The sequence below is a fragment of the Pongo abelii genome, chromosome 8 (genome assembly GCF_028885655.2).
Source record: "Pongo abelii isolate AG06213 chromosome 8, NHGRI_mPonAbe1-v2.0_pri, whole genome shotgun sequence".
Classification (NCBI taxonomy): Eukaryota; Metazoa; Chordata; class Mammalia; order Primates; family Hominidae; genus Pongo; species Pongo abelii.
The window spans coordinates 122425336-122444825 of record NC_071993.2 but is presented as its reverse complement, the minus strand read 5'-3'; the positions used below and the strand labels follow the sequence as shown (position 1 = coordinate 122444825).

Genomic DNA, 19490 nt, shown 5'->3' with positions numbered 1-19490 from the left:
ATCATGCAATACACCCATGTTAAAAACCTGCACATGTACCCTCAAATCTAAAATAAAAGTTAAAAATTGTAATAAAGGTATGCACAACACTAAATTAAAAAGTAAAACATAAAAATTACTTCAACAACACAAATTCAATCCAGGAAAGTTCTAAAAAGTCATTCTTACTTACAATTGGCATTGGTCACCTTTTATTCCTTTAGTTGTGCAGAAACATTTTCCTGTGTGCAGATGACAGATATTTGCATGGCCACTGCATGTACAAGCTGTAAGTCAAAACCAAAATGATATTGAATATTCTACATCACAGACATACACATTTCACATTTCAAGTATTATTATTACCTTATTTTTATGTCCTGTAACTTCCTCTTGCCATCCAAAAACTAAGGTTACCAGATAGCATAAATTATTTTTAATTAAAGGGAAGTAAATTCACTTGTCTGAAAATTTTGTAAAATTCCTTAAAGTCTTTGGGGGACATCCTAAGTCTACTGTGGATATAAGTATTTATCTAATTCTTCTTTGGGCTTCTCTCCATTTTTACTTTGGTATATTTCTTTAATAAAGTGAGTTTCAAAGCGTTAGTGCCAGAGCTTTGGACTCAAACAGCTTGGGTTCAAAATTTACATCTAAAATCATTATATGACCTTGGACAATTTACTTAACCTGTTTATGCTTAATTTCTTCATCTGCAAAAGAAGAATAACAGCACTTAGCTTTCAGGATTGATTTGAAAATTAAATGAGGTAATGTAATTTAAGACACCTAACACATATTGAGCACTTAATAATTGGCAGATAGTACTTCCACTGTTATTACTACTGCTAAGAATAATAAAAACATAGCTGCAGATTGTGTTTTAAAAAAGAACATCTATTTATTTCCTCTAAATTCACCTTTTTAAGCTTCTGAGATCATCCTCATCCTTTTAGAGTATCCCTTTAGATCTTTTTAGATCATCCTTTTAGAGTACTAGACGAAACTTTCCATTTGTAAAAGTTGCATGATTAATTTGGTTCATATACACTTGTCTCCTTTTCTTACTTTGCAATCCTTTCTTAAAGAGCACTGTTCAATTATTTAGGACATAAACCTCACACTTTATTGTGTCCAACATCCAGTCAATTGGTAGATTTTAATTTCTACATGTATAATCTTTCTTGTATCTGACCCCTCCTTTTCATTCTAACAGCCACCACAAAGTATTGTCATCCACTTTCTCTTACTGACAACAATATAATCACATAGCAGATATCTTTGCCTTCAGTATTTCTGGGTTACAATTAATTCTCCAATCCAATAACACATTCTAAACAGACAAGGCTGATGGTGTCACTAACTCTTTCAAAAACACCTAGTGAGAACTACTGCTGTTCTTGTACACTGCCAGTTAGCTAAACCATTCTATTGACAAAAATGAAATGATATGGTCTTTTCCTGAATTGTACAGATATATAAAATTAAGTGAATGAGTCAAAATTTCCCAATGTTCAACTTTTTCATTATTTTTCTTCCAATATCAATAGTAACTCTAACATATATGCTAATGAATTAATAAATGCAAACAAAAGTAACCAGATAATCATATTGCTAGTTCAATTGAGTCTCTGAAAGAAAATATATACTGTATATCTAAGTTAAATATAAGGCCAATATGAACATTTTCAAAAGAAGAGACTAAAACAAAAGTTCAAAACCAGTAATCTTTGAACCAGATAGTCAATAAAAGAGGCAAAAAGAGTGAAATTGGGGAACATTGGATGGGGATTATCAGAAAAGCCCATTTCAGTGTTAGTAATCCAGTCTCCTGCCTGCCAAGGGAGTGGTTGTCTGTCCTCTTACACAAGCCTAATGAGTGGGACTTCACAGAAGTTTTCGAAGAGTCTGCTGTGGGTCCTCTTAAAATCCAGGTGGCATATTAGAGGAAATTCTGAACTAGGTGTGACCAGCTATGGCTATTTAACTGAGGTGGAAGGACAAATAGAAACAGTTACTTTTAGGAAGTGTTTGTACTAACACTGAAGTCAAGAAAAAGAAAGTATGTTTCTTCCAGCTAGCCAGCATCTACTTCATATTCTGACCAAGAGGATTGCCTGGAAGCACTGGAGGACTTCAACTGAAAATCAAAGTAAAAGTTGCCAGAACAGGAAGAAAGTATGTGTCTCCCACACATCACGAGAATTGCATCTAGAAAGGTCAAGACTCAGAAGAGCCCCCAAAGACATTTATGTGAGAATGGATCAGCCATTGTGCATCTCTCACACAGAGGACCTTAACTAAATATGACAACTATTCTTCACACATAAGACTGTAATTTTCTCCTCTCCCCTAGAAAGATCAAAAAAATTATTGAGCCAGGAAAGGAGGAAAATCCTAGGTTAAGAATGAAAGAACATAAAGAATAGAGGAAAAGAGAAAATTTGGCTTCAAAATATGTTCAGAGCTCTTACTTTTATCTGATCTAGACAATTTTAATTATTTACTTACACACGTGTTTGCAAATTAAATTTTCTGGAGTTCCTTATATTAACTAAGAGTGAATCTGAGATTTCATACAAGATCAAGGGAAAAATGTAGTGCACTGAATATATTTTAAAGGGTCAGTGACAGAGAAAACTATTGTATTTTGATTATACTCTATGTCTTGCTTGGGAATGATATAAATTACATCTATATAAGAAAAAATCTGAAAAAAGTAAATACTGCTTATTATTTTTGTGAAGACAAAAGATTATGGTGGTGATTTTAAATAGCATATACATTTTATGCTTATAAAAGTGTTAGTAATTTATATAATGGGATAATTAAACTATCTAATTTAAGGACTAGATTTCTAATGCTACCACTTGTATCGATCTGTGTGTTGCTCCCTTAACCTATCTTACTGCCTCTTCCCACCAGAAGTAACCACTAGCCTAAATTTTATGTTTATCAATTCCTGTTTTTAAAAACCAGCATATATAAATCATTTATAATATTTAACTTGCCATTAGCAAATGAAGATAACTGCAACAAATTCCTAAAAATAGTATCATACAATGAGTCCTGATGACAATACAATTAAGTCAAAAATGAATAATAAATAAAACTCTACTAAAACCCCCATATATTTGGATTAAAAAAAAAAACTCTAGAGGAGTGATGTTAGGAAGATAGTGGAATAAGACTTTCTAGTGTTCATCTCTCATAGAAACATCCATTTGAAAAACTATCCATGCATGAAAATACCTTCCCAACAGCTAAGGAATCCAGGCAAGAGATTATATCACCTTACTGCAGTCCGAAAGAAAAAAAAATGCATATAATAGGGTAGAAAAGCCAGTTTAACATTATCCATATTACCCCTCCCGCAAGCCCAAGCAGCACAACACTGAGCAAGATACCCCCAAGTCAGGGAAGAATGAAATAAGCACTCAACTTTTCACTGGACTGCAACACCAGACCTGCCTCACTGAACCCAGTGTCAAGCATGACCCCACAGTCCCAAGCTCCATGCTGTCCACTGCAGTATCAGAATCCAGACCCATCCTACTACCAGACTAGTCCCTGCATTGTCAGGTTCCAGGCCTCAACACAATAAAGGCCATATATTCCACAATTACTTCTGCATCAACCTATGATATATCCACAGCTAACATCATACTGAAAGGTAAAAAGTTTAGCTTTTTTCTATAATCAAAAAAGAAGACAAGGATGTCCACCTTTACCACTTCTGTTCAATGTAGTACTAAAAGTTCTAGCCACAGCAAACAGACAAAAAGAAGAAATAAAGGGCATCCAAATATGAAATTAAAAAGTTAAACTGTTTCTGTTTGCTGATGACATGATCTTGTCTACAGAAAACCCTAAAGATTCCACCAAAAATATGTTAGAACTGATAAAGAAGTTCAGTAAAGTTGCAGAATACAAAATCCACATACAAAAATCAATAATATCCTTTCATACTAACAATGAACTAACTGAAAAAGAAATTAAGACATCAATCCCATTCATGATAGCATAAAAAATACTTGGAAGTAAATTTAACCAAGGACTTAAAAGATCTAAATACTGAAAACCACAAAACATTAAGGAAAGAAATAGTGAGTGACTTATATAAATGGAAAGGTAGCCCATGTTCATGGATTTGGATAATTAGTATTGTTAAAATGCCCATGCTACCAAAAGTAATATACTAAGTCAATGCAATTTCTGACAAAATGCCAATGGCATTTTTTACTGAAAGAGAAAAAGCAATTTTAAAATTCATATGGAAATTAAAAAGATACCCAGTAGCCAAAGCAATCTTGAGCAAGAATAAAAGTGAAGGCATCAAACTATTTGATCTCAAAATACACTACAAACCTATATTAAACAAAACAGCATAGTACCAACATAAAAAAAAGGAACATCAACCAAAGGAACAGAATATAGAGCCCAGCAATAAACCCAAGCACTGACAATCTACTGATTTTTGACAGAAGTGTCAAGAACACGCAATGGAGAAAAGATAGTCTCTTGAATAAATTATGCAGGGAAAACTAGATATTCACATGCAAAATAATGAAATTAGACCCTTATTTGATACACGAAACTCAACTCAAAATGCATTAAAGACTTAAAGGTAAGTCCCGAAACTGTAGAAGAAAACATAAGGGAAATGCTACATGACATTGATCTGGGCAAAAATTTCTTGGTTTTCCCAAAAGCACATGCAAAACAAAGCAAAAATAAACAAATGAGACTGCATCAAACTAAAATAATTAATAAAGAGACAATCCACATACTGGGAGAAAATATTCACAACCCATACATCTGGTAAGAGGCTAATATTCAAAATACATAAGTAATTCAAGCAACTCAATAGCAAGAAAACAAAGAACACAATTTTAAAATGGACAAAGGACCTAAATAAACTTTTTGTAAAAGCAGACATACAAATGGCCAATAGGTATGTGAAAAACTATGCACTATCACTAATCATTAGGAAAATGTAAATTAAAATGACAATGAGTTACCACCTCACACCTGTTTAAATGGCTATTATCAAAATGATGAAAGTTAACAAATGCTGGCAGGGATGAGCAGAAAAAGGAACCATGTGTACTGTTGGTGAAATAATAATAAATAATAGTCATTATAAAAAGAGTTTGGAGTGTCATCTGAAAAGTAAAATTACAATTACCATACAGCCCAGTAACTCCTCTTCTGCACATATATCCAAAGGAAATGAAATCAGTATGCCGAAGAGATAGTCGTATTCCTGTGTTCACTGCAGCATTATTCACAATAGCTAAGATATAGATGCAACCTAGGTGTCCATCATTGGATGAAATACATATACACACACATTTGAATACTATTCAGCTTTTTTTTTTTCTTGACAGAGTCTCAGACTGAAGTGCAATGGTGCAATCTTGGCTCACTGCAACCTCCACCTCCCGGGTTCAAGCGATTCTCCTGCCTCAGCCTCCCAAGTAGCTGGGATTACAAGCACCCGCCACCACTAATGCCCGCCTGGCTAATTTTTGTATTTTTAGTAGAGACGGGGTTTCACTATGTTGGCCAGGCTGGTCTCAAACTCCTGACCTCGTGATCCGCCCTCCTTGGCCTCCCAAAGTGCTGGTATTATAGGTGTGAGCCACCGCACCCGGCCTCAGCTTTTAAAAAGACAAGATGAATTAATGCTAAATGAAATAAACCAGGCAAAAAAGACAACTACTACATGATCTCAATTATATGTGGGATCTAAAAAATATCAAATTCATATCAGAAGAGAGTAGAATGATGATTACCACAAGCCAGGGTTAGGAGTGATGGAAGGGGAAAGAGGAAAGGCTGATCAAAGAGTACAAAATTTTGCTGAGGAGGAATAAGCTTTAGTAATCTACTGGACAGAATGGATACTTCAAAATTACTAAGAGTAGATTTTAAATGTTATTAACACAAAAATAATTAGCTTAGTTTCATCCTTCCAAAATGAAAACATATATCAAAATGTAAATGCCACATTTTACCCCACAAACATATAATACATATAATCATTTGTCAATTAAAAATTAAAAATAAAATTCAAAACATAAAGAACAAAGGTGAGTAATGGAACAAAAATACAAATCTCCATAAATCTAAATATTATTTTTTAATTAAAGAGCAGAGAAACACATCACAGAGAAATAAGCGCAACAAATATAATATGATACATATTATAAATAATGTGTATATATAACATAAATGAGAAAAAATAACCTATCAATAATAACAATGAAGATGAATAGGCTTAACTTAGCTATTTTGTCTCATAAAGCACAACCAACTACATGCTCTAAAGTAGAGCCACATTTAGAACCAAGTGACTCAGCAAAACTAAAAATAAGAGATAGAGAAGGTTTACCAGGCAAATGGAAACAATAAGAATGCAGAGATTACAAACCTGGTATCAATTAAATTAAAATAAAACTTAAACCAAAAAAGCATTAAATATGACAAAGACCTTTTTAGTACCAAAGCTAAAAGTCACCATGAATATATAACAGTTATGAATATTTCAGTGACAAATAACAACGCAACTATGTTTACAAAGCAAAATCATAGAAGATATAAGGAGTAAGGAGACAAATAAAAAGACTTTAGCACACCACACCTAGTAGAAACCAGCACATCACTCTTAGTACAAAACAGTAGATATAAAATATGAAAAACTGTAAAAGGCCTAAAGAAAATAATCACTAAGTTAGATATTATAACAAGATAGCTGAATAGATTCCAAGCTTATGCCTTGATACTAAAGAATACGCCTTCTTCCCAACTACACATAAAACATTCACAAAACATAATCATGTATTATGTCACAGGAAAACATCAGTACCTTACACAAAGTGGTAACGACACTTAATCACATAATAAAACTAAAAATTTATAATAAACACAAATTTCCTTCAAAAGTGATGATGACGATACTATATATCATAACGTAAGTAGTAGATTTATAGTAGTGATACGAGTGATCAGATTCACAATAGCCAATAAGTGGAAACAACCCAAAGGCCCATCAACTTATGAATGATAAAATATCCATACAATGGAATATAATTCAGCAATGAAAAGAAATTAAGTACTAATACATGCTACATAGATGAATCTTAAAAAAAAATGCAGTGAAAAAAAGCCAAACACAAAAGATTACATATTACATGATTCAATTTATAGGAGATATTTAAAACAGATAAATCCATAAAGTCTGAAAGCAGATTTGTAGCTGCCCAGGGCTGGGTTGTTTAATGATTATGGGTTTTGTTTTGCAGTGATGAAAATGGTTGGAAATTGATACAGCTGTTGGCTGCACAACACTGTGAATGTCCTAAATGCCACTGGATTGAAGATTTCATAATAATTTTGTGTTACCTGAATTGTACCTCAATAGAAAACAATTATATTAATAGAGTAATAACATGCAACTAGAAATTGAAATTAACATCTGTTGGGGTTCAATCAGGCTGGTGGCAAAAATATTAGAGATAGTTATAGAGATAGACACAAATCTTGAAAGGCTGAGAAGTTTGCATAGCTTCGGTAATAAAACTGGCTAAAGGCAGCCTGGTCCCTTTACCTTTAAACAAATTAAAGTAGCAACAAAGGAAGGCATAGTAGTTTACCTAGCTAGCTTGTTTACTTGTGTGATCTTAAGACTAACCTTTGATGTACCTTGGGTGCCTAATTGCTTTTTACTGGAGAAGTCCACAATGTCAATTACCTTCTACTGGTGTTGACTCAAGCCTTTGTTAATCAGCCTTACCAAACAAATGCGAGTCTCACTAGCTTATCAAGGCAGTCGCAACTGTTTACAGTACTCAGCGGGGAGTCTGTAAGCAGCTTGAACACCCTCAACTGGATTGGCAAAGCAGAATATCTGTGGGTCAAGTATACGTTTATTCATCCATCGCCAGGTCAAGGATCTGCAAGGGACAGACCCCCCGCAGCTGGTGCCCTCGTGAAAGGAGCGCTGCCGCAAACATTAACATCATTTATTAGCAACAGGTTGTGAAATATTTAGAGACAAATTTAACAAAATATGAGCAAGCTCTATACACTGACAACCATATCTACTGAAAGGATTTTTAAATATCTAAATAAATGGATATGCCACGCACATGAATTGGAAAATTACATATTGGTAAAGTATCATTTCTCCCAAAATTTATATAATAAATTTTATAAAATTTCAATAAAATTCCAGCCGGCTATTTTTGTAGAGACTTGCAAGCTACTTCTAAAACTTATATACATCTTAAAACATGAAGGCAAAAAAAGCATTTAAAAAAGACAAAGATAGAAGACTTAAAAGACATAATTTCAAGATGTGCTTTAAAACCGTAGCAATTAAGAAAGTTTGGTAATGACATTAGGCCAGAGAGAGTGATCAATGGACCAGAATAGAGAAGACAGAAACAATCCTACACATATTCCATCAACTTAGTTTTCAACCAATGTGCTAAAGTAATTCAATGAGAAAAGAATTGCCATTTCAACAAATGGTGCTAGAACAACTGGACATCTGTACGAGAAATAAGGAACCAGTAACACAACTTCACATTACACACAAATTTTACTCAGAATTAATCACAAATTTCCATGTAAGAGTTAACACTACACAATTTCTGGAAGAAAAAATAGAGAAAAAATATTTGCATCCTTGAGGTAAGTAAAGATTTCATGTACGTGATACAAAAAGTATAAAATATCAAAAAAACATATAATTTACCTACTTTAAAATATCTTCGTTTTATAAGAAGATACTCTTAATAAAATGAAAACTGAAGTCATAGGCTGAGGGAAATATTCGCAATCCATATATCTGAGGGAGATCTTCTATGTGAAATATTATAAGACCTCTTAAAATTTAACAGAAAGAAGAAAAATAGCCCAGTTTTTAAAAGTAGACAAAAGATCTGAATAGATACTTCATACACACAAGCAGAAAAGATAGACAACTTGCGAATAAACACATGAAAAGATATTTAATGTCCTTAGCCGACAGACAAATATAATTGTAAATCAACAAGACATACCATCAAACACATATTATAATGGCTAAAATGTAAAAAGATTGACAATACTAAATGTTGACAATAAAATGAAACACTAAAATCCTCATAAACTTCTGGCAGAAATATGCAATGATACAATTACTTTGAAAAACAGTTTGACAATTTCCTATAAGGTGACACATACGTTTACAAATTTATGATAGCACAAATGCAATTCCACTCTAAAGTATTTACCCAAGAGAAATGCAAGACATGCACACATACACTTACACATAAATATTAACATATAAATATTAACACTAATATTGTAAGTAACAATATTAACAAATAATATTGCTACTTACAAACTAGAAACAGACCAGGTGTGATGGAATAAACAAAATGTGGTATATCCAGACAATAAAATACTACTCAGCCAAAAAAAAAAAAAAAAAGAGAAATTAAAAATGGTGAGTGAAAGAAATCAGAAATGAAAGTTCTTTTTAATTCTATGTATGCAAAACTTTAGAAATAACAAATACAGTCTCTAGCAAGGATCATCAAACTATAGCCCATGAGCCAAATCTAGCTTGTCTTTTATTTTTGTATGACCCATGAGCTTAGGGTAGATTTTTAAAATGTTTAATGGTTGAAGAAAAAAAAATGAAGAAAAAATGCATACCATGAAAATTTCATGAAATTCAAATTTCAGTGTATATGAAATAAGTTCTACTGGAATACAGCCACATTCATTTGTTTAAATACTATACGTGACTGCTTTCATTTTATAGAAGCACAGTTGAGCTGCTGCGCACAAACCAAATGGCCCATAAACCATAAAATATTTTCTTAAAAGAAAAAAAAACCCTTATATTTGTGACCAAAAAAAATTAAAAAGCAGACAGTATTTGGCTGCACCTTGGGGCAGGTGAGGAAGTGATGGGAAGGAGATACAATGGAAACTTTTGGGGTGAAAAAAATGTTTATCTTGATTGTGGTAGTGATTTCTTGGATATAGAGAATTTGACATTTATCTAAGGGCACTTTTAAAGAACATGCATTTACTATTTATAACTAATTCTATGAAGATAAAATATATATAGTTATGACAACATGATGTTCCTTGATAGGGAATTGAGAAAAGTTAATATATTTACTTTCATTCGTTTGCATAGGTTTTGCATCTTTTAGTGCTTTAATGACACAAACTCACACTTTTTCAAATATGAAATGAAGATAATACTAATTAAATAATTTTAATTTTAAGACCTGTACTGTTAGATTGTGCCTATTTATAAATGCAAAATAATATATTTTAAATTATGTTACTTTTTGATATTTTCCTTGCTTCTCAGTCGATATCAAGTCAGCTCAAGTGTAATTACTTAAAGGGCATCAAAGAAAGTAAAACTTACATAAAATAAACAAAACCGCATTTTTTCTGAGTCTGTATTTGGAAAAGGTAACTAAATTTTACAGTATTTGAACATACATCATGCTGTCTTTACTTCATTTATTTTGTCAACAAATATTTATTATCTTAATTTGTAAAGTAGCATAATTTGTTATAAATAACATTTTGTGATAGGTGCCTCACATATCCAATTTAAAATATATTTCTGAATATTTGTATATTTTTGGAAGCAGCACCACGTATGATATATTAGATGCCGAATTTTGCAATTTTCTTATGTGACCCTTGATTTGGAAAGGTATCATTCTTATGCCAATAGCACAACTGGAAATTTTTCATTGATATTATATTCAATTTTATAAGTATAAACTTACAAACATAAATGCAGGAAGAGGAAAATGTCTGCAAGTCTTATACACATATACAAATATCTAACTATACACATAGTTAATCTAGCATGCATGTTACTTTTCTGAAATTACATACAGACACAAACCATACAGACACACAAAGATATGAAGATTTTCTCACCCAGTCATAATTATCATTTTTTAAAACATATGTTTTAATCAGGAATGAAAGAGGAGGCATCACTATCAACTTTACAGAAATCTTCAACAAAATATTAGCAAAGCAAATTTAGGCAAACATATTAAAAGATTCCCACCATGATCCAGTGGGCTTTATCCTAGGAAAATGAAGTTGGTTTCACATACAAAAATCAGTAAATGCAATGTACCACACTAACAGAAAAAAGACCAGTAGAGAAAAAAAAAAGAAAAAAAAAAAAACAAGAATAACCGAATAAATACAGAAAAATTATTTTGAAAAATCCAATGTTCTTTCATCATTAAAAATACTCAACTAGAAATAAAAAGAACTTCCTCTCTCTTTCTATTAAACCCACATGATAGTGGCATAAATATACAATGCATATCAGTGAAATGAAATTAAGAGTCCCAAAACAAACCATTACATTTATGGACAATTGATTCTTGACAAGGGTGCACAAATACAGGTACTTGATAAATAACATGGGCATTTTTTTAGAAACTCACATCTAACATGCTTAACAGTAAAAAACAGAATCTTTTCTCCCACTGCAATCAGGAACGAGACATGGATGCCTGCTCTTGCCACTTATTTTCATTCTTGTACTGGAGATTCTTATCAAATCAAGTAGCTAGTAAAAAAAAAAACAAAAAAGCAAAGAAAAGAACTAAAAGTATCCAGACTGGAAAGGAAGAAGTGAAGCTATCAGTACTCACATATGACATGATCTTGGATAGCCTAAATAATCCACAAAAAGTCTATTAGAACTAATAGATTAATTAAGCAAGGATACCAAATCAATGTTTAAGCAGGATATAAAATCAAGGTATAAAAGTCTATTGTACTTCCATACACTAGTAATAAACAATGTGAAAATGAAATTTAAAAAACAATTTCATATAAAATAGCATTAAAATAAAATTCTCATGAAATAATTTAATAAAAGTACAAGATGTACGTAAAAAATTATAAAACGTTTAAAAATTAAAGATGGTATAAATAAATTGAAAGACAGCCCATGTTCATGGATAAGAATTAATATTGGTAAGATGATTTATAAATTTACTCTATAGATTTCATGTAATCCTTACCAGAATCTGAGCTGTCTTATTTGTAGAAAATGACAGGCTGATTCTAAAATACACATATAATTACAAGGAGTCTCAAATAACCAAAAAATTTTTAAAAGAAGAATAAAGTTGGAGACTCAGCCATCCCAATTTCAAACATTACTACAAAGCAACAATATTAAAACTACATAATACTGGTATAAATATAAAATGTGTATAAATGGAAGAAAATTGAAAGTCCAAAAATAAACCATTAGACTTATAGCCAATCAATTCTTGTCAAGGGTGCCAAAATAAGTAAATGGGGGAAGAACAGCCATTTCAACAAATGATGGCAGGACAACTAGATATGCACATTTAAAAAAAATAGAGTTGGGCTCCTACACATCAGACCATGCCCTAAACATCACTCAAAATATATAAGGCACCTAAATATAAGAGTTAAAATTATAAAGCTCTCCAGGAAAATGTATGAATAAAACTTTGTGACCTTGAGTTAATTGTTTTAGTACTAGGAGCACACAAAAAACAAAAATATAAATTGGACTGGATCAGTCTTTAAAAATATTGTGCTACAAATGATACCATCAAAAAAACAAGAGGACAATAAAGAATGGAATAAAATTTTTGCAATTTGTATTTCTTATTTGTATCCAGAATATAAAGAACTCTTCTATTAAATAATAAAAAGATGGCCCGGCGCTGTGGCTTGCACCTGCAAATCCCAGCAGCACTTTGGGAGGCCAAGGTGGGCAGATCACCTGAAGTCAGGAGTTTGAGACCAGCCTGGCCAACATGGTGAAACCCCATGTCTACTAAAAAAAAAAAAAAAAAAAAAAAAAAAAAATAGCCGGGTATGGTGGCATGCATCTGTAGTCCCAGCTACCCAGGAGGCTGAGGCAGGAGAATTGCTTGAACCTGGGAGGCAGAAGTTGCAGTGAGTCGAGATCGCGCCACTGCACTCCAGCCGAGACTCCGTCTCAAAAAATAGTAATAATAAAAATAAACAAAAAACAAAGATAAACGCCCAACTAAAAAAAGTCCAGCAAAATATCTGAATATTCCAAAGAAGATTATTCCAAAGAATATTTACAAATGACTGATAAGCACAGATGAAGATATTTAAAATCATTACTCATTAGAGAAATGCAAATCAAAACTCCAATGAGATCACTTCCCACATATTGGGATGGCTATAATAAAAAAGACAGATAATAATAAGAGTTTGTGGAATGTGGAGAAATAGAAACACATATGAACTGCTGGTCAAGATGTATAATGATGCAGCTATTCTTGGAAACAGTTTGGTAGTGCATGAAAATATTAAACATAATATTTACATATAACCCAGCAAATCTCCTTCTAGAAATATATACCAAAGAGGATTTTTTTAAATGTTCACAATAAAACATACATGGAATGTTCATAGCAGCATTATTCATAATAGCCAAAGAATGGAAATAGGTCAAAAGTCCATCAACTAACGAAGAAACAAAATATGATATAGCCATATTTGAATTGGATATTATAATTGAATTTTATCTGGCAAAAAAAATTAGTAAAGTCCTGGTACATAATAGAACATGGATGAACCTTTATTATACCACATGAAAAAAGTCAGTCATGAAAGATCACATATTTGATAATTTCACTTATATGAAATTTCCAGAAGAACAAAACCTATAGAAATAGGAAGTAGATTATTGATTGTCCAGGGCTACCAGGGGCAGGGCTGGGGGACAAGGGAGGAAGGGGAATGGGTGCTAATGACTGAGGGCTTTTTAGAGGGGGGTGATGAAAACATTTTAGAGGTAGATTATAATTAGGTTTGCATGACCCGGTGAATACAGTAAAAACAACTGAATTATATACTTTCACATGGTAATCTTTTAAATGTATGAATTATATTTTAACAGAGATGTTTGAAAAATCATCAGTACTTGTCATATTATGAAATACTGTAGAACACTAAGTTTCTTGCTAATTGCTTATGATTATTACCTTTGAAAAAACAGATGATTAAAATAAATACACACATCTCCACATGCACACATAAAATTACTTTTGGTACTAGAAAGGTTTCTAAGAACCTGTTTTTCTACTAGAAGACATTTTTACATAAAGGTATAAAGTTGGCCAGGCGCTGTGGCTCACGCCTGTAATCCCAGCACTTTGGGAGGCTGAGGCGGGTGGATCACGAGGTCAGGAGATCGAGACCATCCTGGCTACCAGGGTGAAACCCCGTCTCTACTAAAAATACAAAAACAAAATTAGCCAAGCATGATGGCGGGCACCTGTAGTCCCAGCTACTAAGGAGGCTGAGGTGAGAGAAGGGTGTGAACCCGGGAGGCGGAGCTTGCAATGAGCCGAGATCACGGCCACTGCATTCCAGCCTGGGCCACAGAGCGAGACTCCGTCTCAAAGAAAAAAAAAAGGTATAAAGTTTACTTCATGAAGAATATTTAAATAAACCTACACAGTTTTTTCACTAAGTTTGTAGAATTAACTGCGGGAACATAAGATGTGAGAATTACAGAGTGAAACACAAGGCAGAGAACTGCAGGGAATAAAGGAAACTGTCATCAAGCAGTAAAGACACACCATAATATATTAGTAATATGTAACTTCAAAAATAATGAATATATCATGATGTCTTTTAATATTAATCTGCAGTTTCATATTAATACTGTCTTATATTCAGAGTTACACTAAAATGATGCATATTAATATTTTAAAACTTGGATAAACCTTTTGTTATCTGTTATGGCAAAACTGGATACTAGTTATGCTTGCCGCATTTCTTAAAAGAATTACCATCATACAGTAACTTGAATAATTTCTATGACAGTAACTTTTTGTGAGCTCATTTTGAGAGAATTCCCTTGTGGCACTGTATTTCAGAGTAAAATAGCACAAATGCATTTTAAATTCAATTGTTTAAAATTTATACTTCATGACAGTGCTGAAATTATTCTGTTGTTGTCAGCATTTGTGGCTATCCTTTTATGCTGAACCAGCATCTATGAAGGCATTATACGTGGCCTTTGTTTAAAATTTTATATATGATGATGATTTTATAGTCTAGATATACACTAAAGGAACATAATGAGGCCACATATTTCTGCCCCCTAGAATATAAAGTTGCAGTATCAACTTATAAGCAAAACCAAACAATAAGGATAAAAAAGATGCAAAAAAAGTTATCGAAAAAAGTTGTTTATTAAAAAAAAAACACTTTAGAAACATAAAACCAAAGAGTAGCCAATGGTAGTACCTGTTTCAAAATCAGTTTATGTTCCTATGCCCATTCCTTGCTATATCATTATTTCCTTGCTTGCATCATCATCACCTGTCATATACTTGTAACAACCCCTAGAGGTTAGGATATCATGTAAACTTAATTTTCTTTGTATCCTTACAGCATAATTATACTTAAAGAAATTTAATAGATATGTTATAGATTAAATTTCAAATATAGTAAGAATTCTAACAAAGACAAAAGTTCCAATAGACTATAATTTAAAATTCTATGCTTCAAAAACACTGGGAGACTTGCTGATCTGTGCCACTGTGACAGGCTTGTTGGTCTTATCCCAAAGCAGATCCTGAACAGGTCCCCAGTCTCAGCTCCAGCCCCTCTCTGCTGTGGCCTAGAAACAATCCCACACACACAGGGAACTGCTGGGAGACTAACTCCTCTGCCACTGTGAGAAGCTTGTCAGACTCAGTCCAATAGCACATCCTGGTACAGCCTTGGATCTTGGTCCTAGTATCTCTTATTTACAGTTGTAAAATAGTTCTGCCTAGTCAGGGTGCCACTGGGAAACAAACCCATCTGAGTCCCCAGGACAGCCTTATCAACTTTAGTTTCACAGTAGAACCTGAAATGGCCCTGGATCTTGGGCCTGGCTCATCTTGACTGCAGCCTGAAATCAGTTCTGCCTTCTCAGGGACCTACGGATGGGCGTGTCTGTTACTGCCCCTACAGGCTAACCTGCTGACATTAGTCCCACTGTGGATCTTGAAACGGCCCTATAAATCAGTTGTATCCCCTGTCAACTACAATCTGAGAGCAGGTGTGCCCACCAAAGAACATGCTGGTAAACACACATGTATGATACCCCAGAGACAGATATGAAGACCTTGGCCTCAGGTGTAGACCCTGAAGCAGCTCTGTGACTCAGTCCCAGTCCATCTTGGGTACAGACCAAGGAAGTGCTGTCTGGCTACTAAAGAACCCACCCAGAAATCCAGTAGCAGCCCTTACAAGAATGCAGAAGAAGCCATAGTAGTCCATATATGTGGTCACAGACCAAATGTCTGTTAACTCTGAACCCTCATCTCAGTCTAAGCCCTACAAACCAAGGTCCTGGAGAGAGTGCAGTCCACCTAGGGACCGGAGAGAATTTCTACTTGCTAGAGCCCCAGTAGCAGTGTCATCAACCTCAGACCCTACCACAGAAACAGCATCAGCCACATGAGACAACTCCAATTCCATTCAACCATAATTCCAGAGTCAATTCCATCAGCCCAAGGACCAACAGGAGAAAGACTTATAAAGACATATACAGACTGTCAAACAACATGCATAGACATTCTTCTCAAACACACAAGGAACTTTCTTCAGGATAGATAATATATTAGACCACAAAACAAGTCTTAAAAATTCAAGAAGACTGAAATCATGTCAAGCATCTTTGCCAACCACAATGGTAGTAAATTAGAAATCAGTAACAGGAGGAAAATTTGAAAATTCACAAAGATGTGGAAATTAAACTACCTGTTCCTAAACAAAAAGAATAATTCAAATGAGAAACTTAAATATGTCTTGACAAAAATAAACATGGAATCACAACCTACCAAAAGTTATGGGTTGAACACAACAATACTAATAGGGAAATTTTTGCAATTAATGGCTACTTCAAAAAAGAAGAACATTCTCAAATAAACAGTCTAACTTTAGATCTCAAGAAATAAAGAAGAAAGAAAAAGAAAGAAAAAAAGAAAGAAGGAGGAAGAAGAAGGAAGAAGGAAGAAGAAGGAAGGAAGGAAGGAAGGAAGGAAGGAAGGAAGGAAGGAAGGAAGGAAGGAAGGAAGGAAGGAAGGAAGGAGAGACGAAGAAAAAGAAGGAGAAGGAGAAGAAAGTTGAGTCCAAAGTGAGCAGAAGGGAGGAGGAAATAATAAAAATCACAGCAAAAAAGAAAAAATAAATGAAATAGGAACTAGAAAAACAATAAAAATGATCAATGAAACTAAGAGTTTTTTCTTTGAAAAGATAAACAAAATTGACAAACCATTAGCTAAACTAAGAAAACACAAAAAAGACTCATATGAAGAAAATTAAAGAAATACTACAACTAATATCATAGAGGATTATGAGACTACTATACACAATTTTATATCAACAAATAGAATCACCTATAAGAAATGAGTAAGTTTCTAGAAACATACAATCTACCAAAACTGAATCATGAAGAAATAGAAAATATAAACAGAGTCAAACAATTTAGAAGATTAAATAAATATTGAAAAGTCTACCATCAAAGAAAAGCTCAGATTCTGATGGATTCCCTGCTGAATTCTGCCAAACATTTAAAGAAGAATAAATATTAATGCTTCTGAAACTTTTCCAAAAACATTAAAATAGGAAATGTTTCCAAACTCATTTTTACACGGCCAGCATTACCTTAACCCTAAAGCCAGAAAAGAACACTAAGATAAAATAAATTACCAGTCAATATCTCTAATAAACATAGATGAAAAAAATCAACAAAATATTATGAAACAAATTCAATCATTTCAATAATCCTTTAATGAAAAAAAAAATCATTCATCAAGATCAAGTAAGATTTATCCCAGGGATGCAAGAATGGTCCAACATATGTAGATCAACAACTGTTATATACTACATTAAGAGAATGAAAATTAAAAATCACATAATATCAACAGATGTAGAACAACTATTTGACAGAATACAACATTCTTCCATGACTGAAAAAATGCTCAACAAATTAAGTATTGAATGTACTTCAACATAATAAAGAACTTTGATAAAAACCCATGGCTAACATCATACTCATTAGTGAAAAGTCAAAAGCATTTCCTCTAGAACAATAAATAAGACAAGGTTTCCAACACTCACCACTTCTATTCAACATAATGCTGGAAGTCCTAGCCACAAAAATTAGAAAAGAGAAAGAAATAAAAGCTATCCAAATGTTAAAGAAACAAGTAAAATTGTCCCTGTTTGCAGATGACATGTTTTTACAAAAAACCCCAAAGACTCCACCAAGAAACCATTAGAAATAACAAACAAATTCATTAATCTTCCAGGATACAAAATGAACATACAAAAATCAGCAGCATTTCTATATACTAACAGTGAACTCTCTAAAAACAAAATCAAGAAACAATCTCATTTATAATAGCTATGAAAAACAAAATACTTAGGAATAAATTTAACCAAAGAAGTGAATGACCTATATAATGAAAATTATAAAACATTGATGAAAAAAAGTTGAACAGGACATAAATGAATGGAACAATATCCTGTATTCATGGGCTAAAAGAATTAATTTTGTCAAGATGTCCATATTACCCAAAGTGATCTACTGATATAATGCAATCCCTATCAAAATGCCAATGGCATTTTAGCAGAAACAAAAAACACAACCCTAAAATTATTATGGAACCACAAAATAGCTCATATAGCCACAGCAATAATGAGCAAAAAGAACAAAACTGGAGGCACCACACTATCTTATCTCAAAATAAACTACAAAGCCATAGTAATCGAAACACCACACTACCAGCACAAAAGCAGACATTATGACTGATGAAATAAAATAGAAAGACTAGAAATAAATCCATAAGCATACAGTCAATTGATCTTCAACAAAAGTGGCAAGAACACACAATAAGGAAAGGATAGCCTCTTCAATGACTACTGTTAGGAACGCTGGATATTTACGTGCATAAGAACGAAAATGAAATTTTATCTTATACCATATTCGAAAATAAACTCAAAATGGATTAATGACTTAAAGGTAATCCCTGAAAATTATTAGAGAAAAACATAGGAAGCTTTCTTGACATTACTCTTGGCAAAAATATTTTGAACATGGTCCCAAAAGCACAGACAATTAAAGCTTAAAAATAATAGACAAAAAAAAGACAAATGGGATTGTTTCCAATTAAGAAGCTTCTGCAGAGACAAAGAAGCAATCCACACAGTGAAGAAACAACTTATGAAAATATTTTCAAATCATACACCTGGATGAGGGGTTAACATCAAAAAATATAAAAGGTACTCAAACAACTCAATAGCAAGAAAACAAGTAACCTGATTTTTAAAATGGGCAAAGAACATGTATTAGTCCATTTCCACGCTACTGATAAAGATATACCCAAGACTGGGCGCAATTTACAAAAGAAAGAGGTTTAATG

General features: G+C 33.0%; 1 protein-coding gene across 4 annotated transcripts in view; it reads right to left on the bottom strand.

Annotated features, from left to right (window-relative positions):
• The window catches only part of ATRNL1 (attractin like 1), an 839413-nt gene that overhangs the window by 542826 nt on the left and 277097 nt on the right, over positions 1 to 19490 (bottom strand). For all 4 annotated transcript variants that reach the window (XM_024254146.3, XM_024254147.3, XM_054522910.2 and 1 more), the window contains one exon: positions 173 to 266. In XM_024254146.3, the coding sequence (XP_024109914.2) occupies positions 173 to 266 (94 nt within the window). The remainder of the gene's footprint in view (positions 1 to 172; positions 267 to 19490) is intronic.